Source organism: Molossus molossus, unplaced genomic scaffold, assembly GCF_014108415.1.
Source record: "Molossus molossus isolate mMolMol1 unplaced genomic scaffold, mMolMol1.p scaffold_m16_p_8, whole genome shotgun sequence".
Lineage (NCBI taxonomy): Eukaryota > Metazoa > Chordata > Mammalia > Chiroptera > Molossidae > Molossus > Molossus molossus.
The window spans coordinates 16,307,251-16,324,897 of NW_023425402.1; the positions used below are offsets into that span (position 1 = coordinate 16,307,251).

The following is a 17,647-nucleotide window of genomic DNA, read 5'->3' on the forward strand; positions in this document are numbered from 1 at the left end:
TCTTTCGAGATCTCTTCCTCAACATTTTTCTCTTCTTTCCTGGTATTGCAGCCTGGTACACAAAAAAGAGGGCCGAGGCAGGTCAAGGGACTGGCTTCCAGTGTTGCTTCCTACTTCCATGACTTCAAACAAGTGTTTTTCTGGGCATCAGTTCCTTTTCTAAAATGAGGAACATGGTCTGGTGCAATCCATATTCCCTTCCAACTGAAAAATTCGAATTCATATCATTTTACTTTGAATGGGAACAAAGAGGGGAAGAAGTGTCCATAAAGAGGGCAGAAGAAGTCCAGGGTAGCAGGACTAGGACTAGAAAGAAAGTGCCAGAGAATCTGGAGGTAAGAGGCAGAGTAGATTAGCGGTGAATTAGGACCTGGGAGAGGCCCTACAGTGAAGTCAGCCAGGTCCCCGTTAGCTCTTTTTCCCCTGCCTGCAAAAAATATTACATATCCTCTTGTATATTTCCATTATGCTTTCATCTGCTCGCTCTTTAAATGTTTTAATCCTGTTTTTCTTCATACCTCCCATGAGTTTTTTTTTTTTTCTTTTTTTTCTTTAGATGTCTCAAGTTTTTTAAGTCCATTATTTCAAGAAAAAAGAATGATGGTCTAAACATATGTTAATAGAAGTTCTTCTCTGATTTGTGACTGCTACTGGCATAGCCTGGTAGCCCTGTCCTGCCTTCCAGATACCTGATTGTTTGATCGTTGTTATTTGCCACAGCCTAAAATCTAAAAGTTATAAAGGAACTTGCATTTATATACATGAAAGTTACAATTTCCCAGTTCTTCCGTTTGTATATTTATTGAAAGATCTTGAATTCTTTAACCATTAGAAGCCAAAATTGTGAAAGAGGCTGTCCTTCAACGATCTCTCTCGTGCATCGAGCTGTATTTAAAAAATGACTACATATGAGTTTGAGAGAGTGAACTTTTTACTCACTGATCTAAGCTGGCGCCTTTTATTATTAAAAGAAAGCAAATTCAGCTTTTAACATTTCTTTTTTATGAACTGGAGTTCCTAGAATATTTCTATGGAGTCTATGGCTTAACTATGTAATTATGTCTCTTGAGTAGATTATGTTTTTCTTTCCATAATTATGTTTTTACCCGGGAGACTGGAAGGCTTCAGACCTCTCTTGGGTGAAATTGTTCTTCCTCTCTTCTTCCTTGTTAAGCTCTGAATTCTACATGCCTGACTGTGTTCAAGGGCTGAAAGGGGGCTCTTGAAGATATGTGGGAGTGATTATGATTTTTTTCTTTGCGAAATTGGTTTATATATTAAAAAGGGCCTTTAGCAAGAAGCTCTGTTAGTTCATTTTTGAAATGCCATCGGAGAAGCATCTCCTGGAAGGAGGTTTGTTTACGATCTGTGGTCCTCTGTCTGAGCCACACACTAACATTGCTCTAGGGCTGTCCCCTCTCACAGGCTGTCCTGTGTGAGTTCTGGGGCCCACGCACACGTCATACTGCACGGCTGCTCATTTCCAGTGGCTCAGAGGAGCCAGAGGCCTTAAACATGAAGATAGTTTCTTAGTCCAGTTCATCATTTTAGTCCAGAAATAGTTTTGACCTGAACCAGACAGCATACTCTTAGGGAAAAAAGATGACTCAGCAGCCTTTCCCAGCAAAGATTATGGACTCATCAATTTTACTGTGGGAAATATTTCCCAATAACCAGCCTTTTTTTCCCTTCCTCTCTGTCTTTTACTGGACAAAAGGAGAGATCATTCTAAATTGAACAATGGTCTTATTTAGTAATTCAACAAGCATGTGTTGTCTGCCTTCCCTTTACCTAGGTTCTAAGTTATGTGTTAGCCTTAAGACATGACACCCATCCTCGAGGGGTTCCTAGTCAAGTCCAGGAAAATCTAAGAAAATATTTTATATCAGTTCACATAGTAAGTTAATGCTTACTACACTTAAGTATAACCACATGTAGTAGACAGAAAACAGTTGTGACTGCTCTCAGCTTGCTGAGCTAGAAACCAGAGGGATCACCGAGGCCCTAGGGACAGAAAAGATCTCAACTGTGATGACTCAGTTGAGACTGAGAAGGGATTTGGCCAAGTGGAAATGATGGGGAGAGGGTATTCCGTGTAGAAGAGACAGCTTGGGCAACCACGAGCCTCTGGAGAACCGTGGGTAGGCCACGCGATAGAACACCGGCTGGGAGCAGTACAGTTGAAGCCACTGGAAATGAGAGCGACAGGGTACACTTGAGACCACATTTTGCAGGTCCTTGTTTGCTGGGCTCAGGGGGCTGTTTAATTTGATAGACAGTGTAACACAATTCATAGATTTTGAGAAGGTAAGTCACATTAATGTAGGGACTGAAAGGATTTTAAAAATTATGGAAACTAACCCTTCATGTTTGTTAGGTCCAGAGGGTTCCATTAAACCCTTCTGTGATTATTCAACTAGTTAGTGCCCTTTCAAATAAGCTAGGCCGCTGCTCTCAGGTATTAGCCACAAGTGAGAAGTTCGAGTGATTCTAGTGGGAGTGGAAAGCAGGGGCCCATCCTTGTAGGAACTATAGGGCTGGGCTTCACTGGGCGATGGGGCCTAGAGAAGAGAGTGGAAAAGGTACCCCTAAGCTGCGTTTTGAGCCTGGGAGACTAGAAAATGTGATATTGATGGAAATAAGCAAATTAGAAGGGAAACTGATTAGGACTGTTTGCAGTGGAGAGTATAGGGTGTGTCAGGAAGAGGCAAAGGGCTTAACTAAATATTACAGGCTCTACAAGAGTTTGGGTTTGGATTTTTAGACTTTTACAAACCACCAGTGAAATGTAGTCATCTCAGTGTAAATAGAGAGGAGTTTCACTGTTGTCAACAGTATTTCCATCTCCACACATAGGTAGGAATGCAGAAAATAAAGGTGTTCGATCTGGAGCCTCAATAGTTATGAATTATTTGGTCCAAGCTGTGCATGGCTTCCCTAAGAAATTGCTTGAGTCTGTAATCTTCCCTGTTATATTGCTTTTGCTGCAAACCACAGAAACTGAACTCTCTAAGATATACTAAGGCTCCTTCTTTATAATAGAATTCCAAGTAATTTCATTTGGAATTGAATTATGACTTTAAAATTAGTCATCCTATTCCCTAATCCCTCGCTGCCAAGGCTCCTTGACACACCACTTTCAGGGTAGAGAGATTATAACTGAAGGCGTCATTTTCCCCCCAGAACTCCCGTGGAATGAGCAGTTCTGTTTTCGTACAACCAATTTACTCTGAAAAATTGCAATTCTGATGCAAGTCCTTTCCTCTCTTCCTTTTTACCCCAAGGGTCGTTGTCACAACATTCTTAAATGGTTATATCCTGTGGCTTTAGCCCTAGAGTGTTGGACCAGGTTTCATTCTGTCACATACTTGCTGACAGCAGAATTAGCTAATGTCTCCCTGGTCACCTCTCTCCTCCAGGGAAGCCCAGATGCATGGCAGAGCAGCTTAGGGGTTGCCAAAGTGGCGTGTTATTGGTCTGGGAATAAAAAGAGCTGTCTTAAAAGGGCATTTCCCATATATATATATTGCATAATTTAAAAGAATTAATGTAGTTGTAAAACTAGAGGTATCAACTGATTTGAGAATCTGTTTAAATTAATTAGTAAATTCACTATAGAAAACGGTGTGAAGATTCCTAGAAAATTAAAAATAGAGCTACCATACGATACAGAATTTTCACTCCTTGGTATTTATCCAAAGAGAACAGAAGACTAATTTGAAAAGATGTATGCACTCCTGTGTTCACTGCAGCATTATTTACAGTAGCCAAGATATGGAAGCGGCTAGATGTTCATCATTAGGTGAATGGATAAAAGGTGAATGGATAAAGAAGTGTGCGTGTGTGTGTGTGTGTGTGTGTGTGTGTAAGGGAACATTATTCAGCAATAAAAAAGAATAAACTCTTGCCATTTGTAACATGGATGGACCTAGAAGGTATTATGCTAAGTGAAAATAAGTCAGACAGAGAAAGACAAACACCTTATGACCTCACTTATATATGGAATCTAAAAAAAAAACACAAAATAAGTGAATAAACAAAACAAAAAGAATATTGTGCCTCTGTTTAGGTTAATATCATGGATATTTTTAACACCATTTTATCTCACAAGATATGTGTTATCATGTTTTTGTCATTTGTCTTCCTGCTAGCTTTCCTCCTTCCTTCTCTGCTTAGCACAATCCCACTCAACCCACAAGGCCACAGTGATCTCATTAGTGAAGTTCTCCTGTTTTAGTCCACAGTCGTTGCTCCCTGCTCTTCCTATAGATAGCACTTCATTATTTTTTAAAGTTTTTTGTGATGAAATATCCCAAACATACACTAAGGGATTATATTTAATAAGACTCCATATGCTCACCTTATTTTATAATTAATAATATTTTGCCATATTTGCCTTACCTATTATTTTGCAGAAATATTTTAAAGCAAATACCAGACATCATGACACTTAACCTTAAATATATCAGTTAGCCTTCATAGAAAATAAGGGCATATTTTGTACATAATCGCAAATAGCACCGCTTCCTTAACATTTTGAAGTAGTCCACATTTATATTTACTCAGGTCGTCACCAAACCGTAGCACTTCAGTGTTTGCACTCACCACAGTCTTTTTCAGTTATACTTAATTGCTTGCCTTTCTTCCCTATTAGACTATGAACTGCTTGAGGCTAAGAACATTATGTTATATATTTTCTCTCCCCTCCTGCTTACAATGCCTAGTGAGACCTGCATGTGGCAGATGCCCAGTACACTAGCTGGACTAGCTGAATGAGCTGACCTATGGTCAGCTAGCTACATATGGGTATGTTATTGATTCCTGATGATGCTCTATTGCAGATGTGCCGTTTCACTTTATTTTATTTTTAAAATGAATCTTCATGATACCCAGGATACAAGTAGGGACCTAGTGAAAAGAATAAAAAAAAAAGGGGGAGTGTATACTATTGTAAAAAGGTGAGCTGCCAAACATCCTGCCCTGGTGATCGGCGGCGTGACCCCGCTGTGCCACGTTAGGGAGGACCAGCCAGGACACATTGCCCTGATGAGATCCAGCAGTCGTGGGTCTTTTCAGATCTTCATAAAAAAATGCCTTCTTTTTGAAAAGTGCACATACACGTAGGATGTAAAACTGAAACTCATAGACACAAACAACAGTATGGTATTGAAGAGGGTGGGGGCGTAGTGAAGGGTAATGATGACAGAAGATCATTTGACTTTGGGTGGTGGAGACACAATACAATATATAGATCATGTATCACAGAAATGTACACTTGAAACCTGTATGGCCCTACTGACCAGTGTCACCCCAATAAATTTAGTTTAAAAAAAAGTAAACCCATCGCCCTGGTTAGTTTTACTCAGTGGTTAGAGCATCAGCCCTCAGACCAAAGAGTTTCGGGTTTGATTCCAGTCAAGGGCACGTACCTTGGTTGCGGTTCGGTCCCTGGCCCTGATAGGGATCGTGTGGGAGGCAACCAATCGATGTGTCTCTCTCGCATTGATGTTTCTCTCTCTCTCCCCCTCCTACTCTGTCTGAAAATAAATGGAAAAATATCCTCGGGTGAGGACTGAAAAAGAAAAGTAAACCCATCACTGGCAAAAAAAAAGAAAAGAAAGGTGCACTCTTGTGTATGTGTATTTGGACATCCTTCAGGAGGATGTGACTGGGACAGTACATCATGCTATGAGTATAGCGAGTGTGAGGTTCTGGCTGGGGACCTGCATAGGTCTCCAGAGCTGTGAAGCTGTTCTCAGTCAGCTTCACAAAAATGGCCATAATGGGTCACATTGCAGTGGCAAGTTTATTTTCATAATTCACATACCACAATTTTCATGCACCAGTTTCAGATGTATGATTTTTTAAATCAGAAGTTCTAATGGCAGTATTATTAACTTTCATTGTGAGATAGTTGCCCTTAGACTAAAAGAGCTGGGAGGGGAGAATAGGTCAATTAGATGGACTATTGCTTAATGGCTTAGCAGTTCCTCATAGGTCTTTGCTCTAAGGATGTGTGAATGCGGTGACCTTTGGATCATGCTTTCTTCTTGTGCCCCTGAATTTATTGCAACAGAAGTCATATTCAGCCAAACACACTAAACTTTTTGAGAAAATTCTGTTTTTTTTCCATTTTAAATTCACTTTTGATCATGATTTCCCCTGAATGACTAAGACCACACTGTTATAATCTAAAATAAGCTTGTTGGCAATGGGAGGGAAAAGAGTCCTGGATCAACAGTCAAAAAACCCGAGTTCTAATCCTGCCACTAACTATGTAGCTTTGGGTAAGTCACTTCCCCTCTTAGGGACTCAGGGTCCTCATCCATACAAGAAGTGCATTGCTCTAAAATGTGGAGTCTAAATTATTTCTGTTGTCATTTTTAACCCTATAATTTGCTATGACTTGCAACAATGCTTAAGAACTATTGTGAGAACAAATGGGAGTTTTTCAGAAAGAAAACAAGCTTTCACTTGAATGTCCTTCTAGTGACCTCTAATAAAGGCCGATCACTAAAGAAGGGCTTTGCCCACTGGATCCACTAGATTGCCAAATTAGAAGAGGAGTTTTTTGGGGAAAGATTGTTTTGTAATACGATATTCTGGGCCAGAAAATTTTCTCTCAACTGAGACATTCATCTAAAAGAGAAAAATATTTATTCATTCATTCATTCCATAAATATTTATTGAGCACCTAGTGAATGTGCAGGCACTGAACTGTCTGAGGATACAGCGGCAAACAAGACAGAGCGCTCATTCTCATGGACTTAGTCATGCAGGGGAGACAAATACATATACAAGCTGGTTACAGATGGTGGTAACAGCCATAAAGGAAATAAATAGAGGGTGTACTTGAGGGGAGGAAGTCTACTTTGGGTGTAGTAAGCAGGCAAGATCTCTCATAGGAGGTGGTCTTCACCCTGAGGTCCAAGGGATGGGAGGGTGAGGGTTGTACAAAGAATCAGGAGAGAGCATTTCAGGACTGTGGGACAGTCCTGGGATATGAAACTGAAAGGGGATACAGTGTCGGATGACCAGAGAGAGATAATAGGTTCTTGGAAGTAGGGTGGTGCTGTTGGAAATGAGAGAACTGAATAGATTTGAGATATGCTTTCAAGATGGAAATGACAAGGCTCGGTAATGGGTTGAATGTCGGAGTGAGGGATGAGGGGGAACCGAGGACATGTCTAGCTACTTGTCTTAAGCGACCGAGTGGCTGGTGCCACTTTTATTGAGATAGGGGGTCTCTTAGGGAGGAATTGGGGTTTCTTTTTTTTTGGATAGAAGATTAAAGAATTTTGTCTTAAATATACTGCATTTAAGATACTTTTGAGACATCCCAGGGGAGAGTCAACCAGGCAGTGAGATACACAAACCTAGAACTCAGACAGAGGTCAGGGCTCACCCCAGAAATGGGGCAACTTGGGCATGAATAGGTGGCATTGAGTGTATGCAAATGAGATCATAGTGGGCGCTTCACCTCAGCTGTCCATTGGAGCCACTCAGAGAGATTCTGATTTAATTGAACTGAAGAGAGGCCTGGACAGTCATACTTTGAAAGCTCCCTAGAGGGTTTTCTCATTCAGTAGGATGGAAGAGCTACTGTTCAAGGGAGAAAGTGCACCTATAGAAGAGGGTCGAGGACCCAGCTTTTACATAGTCTTAAATGTAACACATGAGTTTTCCATTCTTTATACTTTTGTTGTGCTTGGAAGATTCAGTCTTTGGCTCTTTGGTTGAGGTTTATTTAGTTCCCCTGCACCATGGCAGAGTACCCTGTCCCTAATTTAAGTCAGCATGCCCTTTGTCTTCCCTGTTCTTGATTTCTGAGAGGATTGCTTGGGTGCTGCGGATTTAAGTACATCTTCTTCATTCAAGTGTTACCCTGATGTGGTTTAGTGGTAGTGGGTATTTGTCATGCTTGAAAGATGGACAACCTGTTCAGCTTTTGTTCTTCATTGTACCGAAAGAATTGTGTTGTGGTTGCGGTGGTGGCTGTGCAGGGGCAGATATATACAAGGGAAAATGCATGTTTTTTGTATATATGCGGCTATAGATAGACGACCCCTGAATTATTCTAGGGTGTCTGTAGATACTTGGTAGCTCATCTTCGAAGATAATTTCCAAAAGGTCACTGAGGCTTTTAAACTGTCACCTGCTCTTAAATTTTTCACACTCATCAGTGCTTCTAAAGTCCTTTAGTTTTGCCCATAACCTCCTATTACTCCCCTGAAGCACTAGGCTAAGAGAAAATAAAAGTGTACTCACACATCCATATACTGAGCTCAAATCTCATACGGTCTCCATGAAAACCTAATGAAAAGGCTGTAGAAAGCAGAGGCAAAGCTTATTAAATTTTCTTGTGACCCATGGCCCACATAAAGTCCCACTGTATAAAGGAACCATGCAAGATCATGTAGCCTTCCCCTTAGCCCTCAGGGAATCTGCCATTCCAAAAATATGGCCTATTAAAAAAAAATAACTTCCAGGGACAATTCCATAAGCTTTCTTGTTAATGTTTACAGCTGTATCAACACCACACCAATACTTTTTTTGTATGTGTGTGAGGAACAGAATCCACAGATTTAACTGTGACAAGTCCTATATAATTCCCTAATCGTGAAACTAGTTAGACACAGCAAGATGTATTGATGGAAGTTTGTTTAGGGTAATGGGTGAGCTATTAACTTTGTAATTGAATCCGTGCTGCTGCTTCTACTTGCTTTGAAAACCAGCCTTGACACTTCACAGGGCTTAGTTCTGAGGTGTCTCACTCTGCCAATCTGGATATTTTTTAGTTCTCCATAGCAGCTGGGAGAGGAAGGGAAGAGCAAGCTAGAATGCCAACATTGGTAGAGCCGCGTGATGAGTGGAAAGCTTAGTCAACCAAGACAAGAACCGCATCCTAGTCCAGGATGAGCTAGTCAGTATCTGAGGACCATAGGGTAGTTGTTTCTCTGTAGGGCTCAGTCACTTCATCTATGAACACCTTACTTGCCAAGGTCTAGGAGCTGTTTGGGATAATCTCTAAAGGTTCTTTAGAGTTCGAAAAATCTATTTGTAATCTGTACAAAAAGCTATAAATGGTGGGGAAAACAACCATCAACAAACAATGAGTTTCCCTATTTTTTTGGACCATTTTTCTCCTAGTCTTAGTCCCTCTGTTATAGCAGATGCCCCAAACTTGCACTGGCAGGAAACAGGGTGGTGGGTGCATTTCAGTTAATGGGTCTAGTTGGAACATGTTTGGCTGTGGAGACAGCTACACTCATATTACCAAGCCTTGGCTTCCTGTCTGTTTTCTTTGGGCTGGGTAGGCAATGAAAAAGGAGACAGGAAAATACATTTTGGGGCAAATAAAATAAGGAATTTGTCTTATGAAGACAGCTTATAGTTGGGAAATTCTAATGTTCAACTTAACCCTATCCTGATATAATCCTCTTGTTCTGTACTAAGTGGAAGATGAGGTGTTCTTGCTGCGCATAGAATGTATCTTCCATACTTGAAGATTGTTAATTCTCCTTCAAGGTTTTTTTTTCTTTTATGGATATTAATCCTCATTCTCTTAATCAAAAGGCAAAGTGTTATTCCAGTCTTCTTAACAGCTCTTTAAATCAGCTTCAGTTACTTAACATTTTACTAAAATGTTGGGACAGCATACTTGGGCCTCACTGGTATATGGAAGAAGGAATCCACAGTACATTTCTGTTTATGTATCAGTCATTGTTGTACTCGATCACCACAGTACCACTCTATAGATTTACACTTCATTGACGTTGCACCAAGACAATACTATATACTCTTTACTAAGCATGATTTGATAACCTTATAAAGAACTCTTAGTACCTTAGTTATCTTTTAATTTGTATATTTATTTTTAATATTTAGAATTTCCTTGGATTTTGGACTTGAATAAACTAGAAGAGAGACAAAGTTATTTTTGTTGTTTATTTTTTAAAATAATAGATTCTCATATTCACATGGTAACTCAAAGGGTATTTTTCTTTCTTTTTTACAAAACCACAGTACTAGATTTAAAATAAAAACGCATTCTCTGTGATTTAACACAGTTCATTACATGCTTTCAGACTTTGACATATCACAAAAATATCCAGATTCCTCTTGAGAGTTTGAGTTTTTTTGGCCTATATTTCTGTTTGTTTGTTTTTTTTCCTCTTAAAGGGATTCTAGGATTGCATTTTAATTTTTCAGAAAAGAGTCTCAGTAAGGTATTTATTGTAACATAAAAAAGAAAAAGTCACTATGATTAACATGGAAATTTCCCTGTGATGAATTTGTTTGTCTCTATTTTTGCCCCAATTTTGGGATAGTAGTGTCACAGCACAGCCTCTATGAACTTTCAGGGAGGTTTTGTCCTTCATGAAACAAGAAGGCACAGCCCAGAACAAGTTCACCTTTGCCATGCTTGCAGAGAGGGTGGAGGGGGCCCAGAGAGTTCCTCTTGAGCCCCAGCGTCCCGGGCTCCCTATGATGCTTGACTCTGAGTCACCCTCTGGGACCTCAGCTCTCCACTTACAGAACAGAACTAGGAATGCTTGCCACTGGATGATGCTTCTAAAGCAATTTGAAATGGAAGGCTTTATCTAGACACTTCATTATGAATACCAGTATTGATAATTCCTCAGCCTAACCCCCCCGTATGTATGTTCACATATCTATTTAGCATGGTCAATTGTTCAGCTAATTAATATGCTTTTATTTTATGATTTGCTGTTTCCAGGGCACAGACAGAAGCTTGATGACTCTAAACCTAGTTTGTTCTCTGACCGCCTCAGTGATTTAGGGCGCATTCCTCATCCCAGTATGAGAGTAGGTGTCCCGCCTCAGAACCCACGGCCCTCCCTGAACTCTGCACCAAGTCCTTTTAATCCACAAGGACAGAGTCAGATTACAGGTAAGACAGACTCATAGGTTTCACTTGCGCAGACTCTGGCAGGCTGGGGGTGAGGGGCTACCAGATGAGACGTGTTCACTTCAAAACTCCTGGAGCTTTGAAATGGCTTATTATTAAAGAATCAAGACTTGAAGACACTGAGCTTCTGTTTCATAAAAAAACAAACTCCAGTACTCAATAACTTGGAGATGAAATGCGGGTGAAGTTTCTACTGATGCTGCAGTCTCTAGCCACGCCCGTCTGCACACTGGTGGAATGGTAACGACTGTGCTCTCTGGGAGAACGTTTGTGAACAGTGTCTGTGTTGTGTCCACGTGGTGCAGGGGATACCATCACGTCCTCACGATTAGAAAATCAGAGTTACTGTCTCAGATTTGGGCTTACATTTTTTATATGTATAACTATTTTGTTAAGTTTCCTTGAAAATTGCCCAGGGCTAACAGGAAGCCTTGATTGGTGGTCATAAGCCAAGGTCAACGAGCAGCTCATCAGCAGACAGAATTTACTTTTGAGTCACATTGAGCTCTGGTTCCTCAAGTGACATTTCTCTTTATACATTCTAGTAAGCTGCTTACTTTACCTATGTCCTTACACATTAACATCAGCATTGCATTACAGACTCATTCACACTTGGTACATTAAGACACCCAATGTTTGTTTTTCTTTGGCCTCACTTGTACAAAAACAGATCTTATTTGAGGACTATTCTGCTTGTTTTTAGTTCATGCTGACAAGACAGTGTGTTAATCATCATAGATCTTTAATTTGTAGATCATAGGTACGAAGAGCTGAAAGCAAGCCTACATGTAATCTGGTTGCTATTGTGGGCAGAGGTGGACTAGAATAGAGGGGAAAATAACTCAAATCAAAATATACAATAAACTAAAAATATATTATATTTTAATGGTTAAGTTTTTGTCTATTGTGGTTAGGTTTGAGTGGCTTAATGGTTTATAAACATAATTGTTCATAAATTAAATGACCTCCCTCTCCTTCTCTCCTACCCATATTAGGTATATGTCTCCTTGGATGTTTACTTAGAGTAGGTTTCTGTGGGTATATGAATATTAGTCTGACTATATGAGGATGCATGGGTATATATTTTATAAATAATATATAATTATAAAAAGAAAATATCTGAACACTGAAGAGAATCAGATATCTGCATCGGGGAAGAACCCTAGATGCTGTGAAGAACAGACATGTCTTACCTACTAAATCTCTAAGTGTTAGTACGCAGGAATCAAAAAAATGTGTCCACTAGACATGTGTTCTTGATAAAAATGCAAGGGTGAAATTCACATTAATGTGAGTTTGAAGCATGTAACTACAGGTGCTGCTGTGTTTAAAGTAGTTTACTTTGGATCACTGGTTAAGGTTCACAGTGCCTGTCCTTTTGTCTTTGTAGTAATCCTTAGACTCCGTGTGTGTAGAAGCATATGTGTACATACATAGAAGTATTTATATATGACTTGTAAGGGACCTGTGATGGCTAGTTTTATATATATATTCTAATCTTGAATTGTTTGCTAATTATATTTTGCTAATGGCTAGTGCTTTTAAAATGGTCTTTGGGACCTGCATGTTGCTAGATTCACTTAGAAGATGCTTTTCTCAAGACTGTCCTCAAACCTAAAGATGGCATTATAAAGTAGAACCAGGGGACATTTTGGAATCTGAAGTTCCCTTAGATGTCACTAACCAAAAAGTTGGTAAAAGTCATGAAGAAGAGCTACCTTTAGTAGCACCCCTTACACCTCCCATGTCAGTGCAGTGAGCGTGGGGCAGGTTGATGTCAGAAGAGCATCTGAGCAGATCAGGTGTGTGGCCACCTGCACAGACTGAGCTCTCCTTTCATTGTAAGCCTCTCTTCACCCTTCTCACCGTGGGAAGCCCAGGAAGGGTCAGCTCCTTGTCTGCATTTTTAACACCAGTCAGTGGCAGAGCAGAATTAGGTCTCAACTCCTAACGCAGTGGTTTTTCTTTTCTTTTCTTTTCTTTTCTTTTCTTTTCTTTTCTTTTCTTTTCTTTTCTTTTCTTTTCTTTTCTTTTCTTTTATTTTTTCTGTTCATATAGAGTGGAAGGGGAGGAGGGGAGAGAGAGAGAGAGAGAGAGAGAGAGAAACATCGACGTGAAAGGGACACATCGAGTGGTTGTCATCTGCACGACCCAACCAGGGCCGGGGACAAACTGCAACCGAGATACATGACCTTAGCGGGAACCGAACCCGGGTCTCTCTGGACCACAGACACAATGCTCTAACCACTGAGCCAAACCGGCCCGGGCCAGTGTGGTTTTTCTTACACAATACCATGCTGCAACTCCATCATGGTCATTTAAAAATAATGTTTAGATGATCACTGGATATATTTCTAGAAGTGAAAATATAAAACAAGACTGTTTCTAGGTACTGATAGCTTTTTGGAATTATATTACAAGAGTATTAGCTCTGCATTTTGGGATTATAGCATAGTAGAATTGATTTGTAGATCAGTGTACTCATTTTTTTTTTTTTTTAACATCCACAAGGTAGTGGGCCCAACAACTTTCTCAAAGTTTTCAAATTAGAAGATTCACACACACACACACACACACACACACACACGTTCTACTCCTACCCACTTTTGGCCACGTGTACTTTGTTTAAATGCTCCCATATTGTTAGTGAGATAATACAAGTATCTGCCCATAACCAAGGATTTCTACCATGATTCAAATTATTAGGAAAACCCAATAACACAAATAACAGCAGCAACATCGAAGTAAATTGAAAAGATTTCACTTTTTTCTCTCTGGATTTATTGAATAAACATGACTTAGAGCCTACCACATATAGAGAATTGGGTCTTAGGTAATATGGGAGAGAGAAGAAAAGTTCTGTCTTTGAGTTAACGTCTAATTGAAGAGATAGTTATCTTTCTGTGCCCCCGACTATAATATTGTTCCTTGAGTACACGCTCTCCTCTCTGCACCTCTTTACTTATGCTGTTCTGTCTGTGGGGGTCTCTGTCTATGCCAGGGTCCACCCATCTTCTTCGGGAAAGAGTCCCGAATGTTCATCTGGAGGGCCGCTTGTCCATCCTTTAAGCTTTGGTTGAGACTACCTTATTTTATAGCTTCAGGAAATACGCTTTTTCCTGCCCTGCTAGGTTATAAATTCTTTGAGGCATGTATTACAGGGGCTTCTTTTCTCTTGTGCCTAGCACAATGGTAGCATCTCCTTAAGTGTTGAATGAATAAAAGCTTGGCTGAGAAGCAATCAGTGCGAGAAAGGCCGGGGTAGCATGCCTTGTTAGCATGAACAGTGCTTTCTGATTTCTTATCCCAGGGTGTCTGTTCGCTGGCGGTGAACAGTAATGGCGGAAATCACACGTCATTGTAGCACTTACACACTTAATCACACTTGGTATCATTCTGTTTTTGGATCTACATAATTGTACGATTACATTTAAATTTTACTCAAGAGCCTTACCTATAATGGATTTTGTAACTTCTTTGTAATATGCCACATCTGCATTTTAGTTCATATAATCCTTTGGATAAAGACATTTGTAACAGAAACGGCCCAGTTAGCTCTCATTGGCTTGGCTCTCTTGATCTCTCAAGCTCTTACCCCAAACCGAAGATACTGATCATGGTCGCATAGTCACTACTAGTTCTTGCACTTGCCAACATAACGGGTAAGTCAGAACTCCCAGAAGAGAGAAATGAAATTAGAAATCATAAATTGATGACATCATAAGCACTTAGTGTTTCCTATTGGTGTGTCCAGGGCCTCTTGTAATTCCTAGGGCTGCAGTGCCAGCCAGCAGTGGGCCGGCCCCTTCGCAGTGCTGGTCTCATGGTGTCACTGCTGCAGTCTTCAGTGGCTGATGTTCTGCCTGAGGGCCCGAGGCCTCCTCACGGCTTCCTGAGGAAGTTGCTTCCTCTGTACTGTACCTTTTTTTATCTTTCAGACATCTGGTGCCTGTCTCTGGGTGCTGGGAAACACCTAGTCTGTCACAAACGTCTCCTTCTTTGGATTCAGAATGTGGTTATAGCAGTAAAGTAGGGATAGTGTGTTAGGAGATATCACTCAAGATAATCAGTGTTTTAAACTCTGCTCACCGGATGGGTGAACTGCACCTAAAAAAAAGCTGACTCAGGCTGTCAGGTAGGTGGATTGGAACAGTCATCTAACCTTGGTGGTGGGCATTCTACTATTCTGTTATCCAAGGGAACAAGACAGATGCCGTTTCTGCTCACAGGGAGCTTCCATTTTAGTGATAGATATAGTCAGCAAATGGGTAAATAAGCATCCATACAAGGCAGTTTTAGATTCTAGTAAATGCTTTGAGAAAATGAAATGGGGTGATGCAGTAGCAATTTAGGAAAGGCAGACGCTCCTTTTGACTAGAAGGTTGGGAAAGGGATCTTGGAAGAGCTCCGAAGATCTGTGAGCACAGCGTTTCAGGCAGGGAGCGGCTCACGGAGGCTCCCCGGAAGCAGTGACGTGGTGTTTACGGACAGGGAGGTCAGTGAAGGTGGGAAGCGGGGGTGGGGGGGTGGGGGGGGGTGGGCAGGACGATGCAGACAGGCAGGCCGGGGCTAGGTTACAGAGAGTCTTCAGGCCCTGACGGGGAGCCTGGGTTTTCCTCTGAGTGCGGTGGGATGCTATTGGAGGATGTGAAGCAAGAGAATGGTATTATGTGTTTTTTAAAAATCACTTTGGATGTTATGTGAAGACTAGATCAGAAGGTAGCAATGGTAGAAGTAGTATCATTTAGGAAGCTACTGCGATAGCCCAGGAGAGATGGTAGCTTTTCTTTTCTTCAAAACTCAGATCAAATGCTGCGCCTCTGCTGAGGTCTCTTCCACCCTGAGCTGAGTCTAAGTTTTCCGTACCACTGTCTACTGTCGGCAGTCATTTGTTTCCACGTCTGTCTCCTCCACCACACTTTGAACTTCCACAGTTGGGCCATGTTTTGCTTATCTCTGTATCCCCATTGTCTAATATAGTGCCTTCTTGGTGACTTGGGTTTGGTGATGAATGAATGAACAGCTCACCAACTTCTGCAGGAGGTATGACCCATTATTATTCTAGCCCTAATGTTTTTCTAGTACCTGTCTGATTGAATCATTGTTAGCTAGCATTTATTGAGTGCGTATCGTGTGCCAGTTATTGTTCTAATGGGGCTAACTCACACACTCCTCACAACAGCTCTAGAGATGGGTGGCTTTGTTAGACTCAGAGAAGCTAAAACAGTCGCCCAAGGTTCCACTTCCCTCTAGTACGTGGTAAATGCGGGAATTAAATCCAGATCCACATAGCTCTTAACCACCACGCGCCCTTGGGAAGCCGACGCATATTTCTATCAAGGCTCTGTTTCCTCCCATTTCAGTACCTAACAACTTTCATTTATGTAGCTCTTTACCGTTTATAAGATGGTTTTACATAAAGTTCTTATTAAAGCCTTACAACAGTTCTGAAAAGTACACATTTTGCAGGTGGGAGAAGTTGGTTCTTTGAGAAATGACTTGCTGAGGGCCCTTCAGCTGTCACACTTGACTGTGAGCCCGATTCCTAGCAGGCATTCGTCCTCATCCCTTCAAGCCAGGCCTGCTGCTGGCAGTCTACATGACATGTGTCCCGAGGGTCTCGTTTCTTTTTCTTCTCTCCATTGGTTATTGTTTGGGATTCTCAGAGACAATATTTTTATAAAAACGATGCATTAGGAGTATCTGAATTATGCTTTAAAATGCAGGATAATTGTTGTCAGTGATTAAATTATAGTTAAATGATTATATATATTCCAGGTAACATTTTTAGGAATATCCTGAAAAACAACTTGCCAGACATCATGTAGAGTAACAGTAATCTTATCAGCAGCTACTGTGACGGAACTGAAGTTGTTTCCACCCGGCTTCAGCCTGATTCTGTGTTCCCTTGGCGAACGGTGCCCCTCCTTTCAACATTAAGAGGATCTCAGCCCGGTGGGCCACTTGGGCCCGGGCTGTGTATAGGCCCGAGTCCATCGTGCTCGCGCCGAAACATTTCCTAGTGTAACCCTTTCAGAAATAGGAAGGCACCACTAAGCAGTGTGTGTCTCAAAAACTACTTTATTCAAGTGCCGAGTGACCACACGATTCTTGAACGTGGCACAAATTGGGAGGTGCAGCGGGCACGGAGTGGGTGGTGGTGGCTGGAGTGGGAGAGAAAGGACCCCTGAGGCTCAGTGACTGAGCAGGAGGAATGAGCAGGTGTCAGCAGTGTGAGAATTCCAGGATGTGGAGAGTGGGAGATAAGGGGGTCTCCTGCTTCACGAGCACTGTGGGCCCATAGCCCTCTGTGCCTCAGGGAACTGAAATCACCACACTCAAAGGCAGGTCGTGGGAAGTGCTGTTCTTCTGCCTTGGTGGTGCTCTTTTCCTTTTTTGAAGTTACTGGAAAGTCTTGTCCTGTCTTTTTTTCTTTCAGATCTTTTGGGCAGGATAGCCAAGTAAATTTGCTGCTGCCGTGCACACCTGTGAGCAGGAATTGTCTTTAGAGGAGCTCGCTGGTTACAAACTTTATGAACAAGTGGCAGAAGTCCTGAGTGTAAACACTGTCTCACATCTGTGGGACGCTGGCAGCCACCTTAAGAGGAAGAGCAGAGCTCATGCCTGTGCTGGTTTTGAAGAGTACACCTCAGTGAGACCCTGCGAAGGGCTGGCGGCCAGCTTGTCATGTTGTTGCTTAACCTGTTAGCACCA

At 41.4% G+C, this 17,647-nt stretch overlaps 1 protein-coding gene across 3 annotated transcripts in view; it reads left to right on the forward strand.

Annotated features, from left to right (window-relative positions):
• Positions 1-17,647, forward strand: part of RUNX2 (RUNX family transcription factor 2) — a 219,615-nt gene that overhangs the window by 157,103 nt on the left and 44,865 nt on the right. For all 3 annotated transcript variants that reach the window (XM_036249004.1, XM_036249005.1, XM_036249006.1), the window contains exon 5: positions 10,742-10,915. In XM_036249004.1, the coding sequence (XP_036104897.1) occupies positions 10,742-10,915 (174 nt within the window). The remainder of the gene's footprint in view (positions 1-10,741; positions 10,916-17,647) is intronic.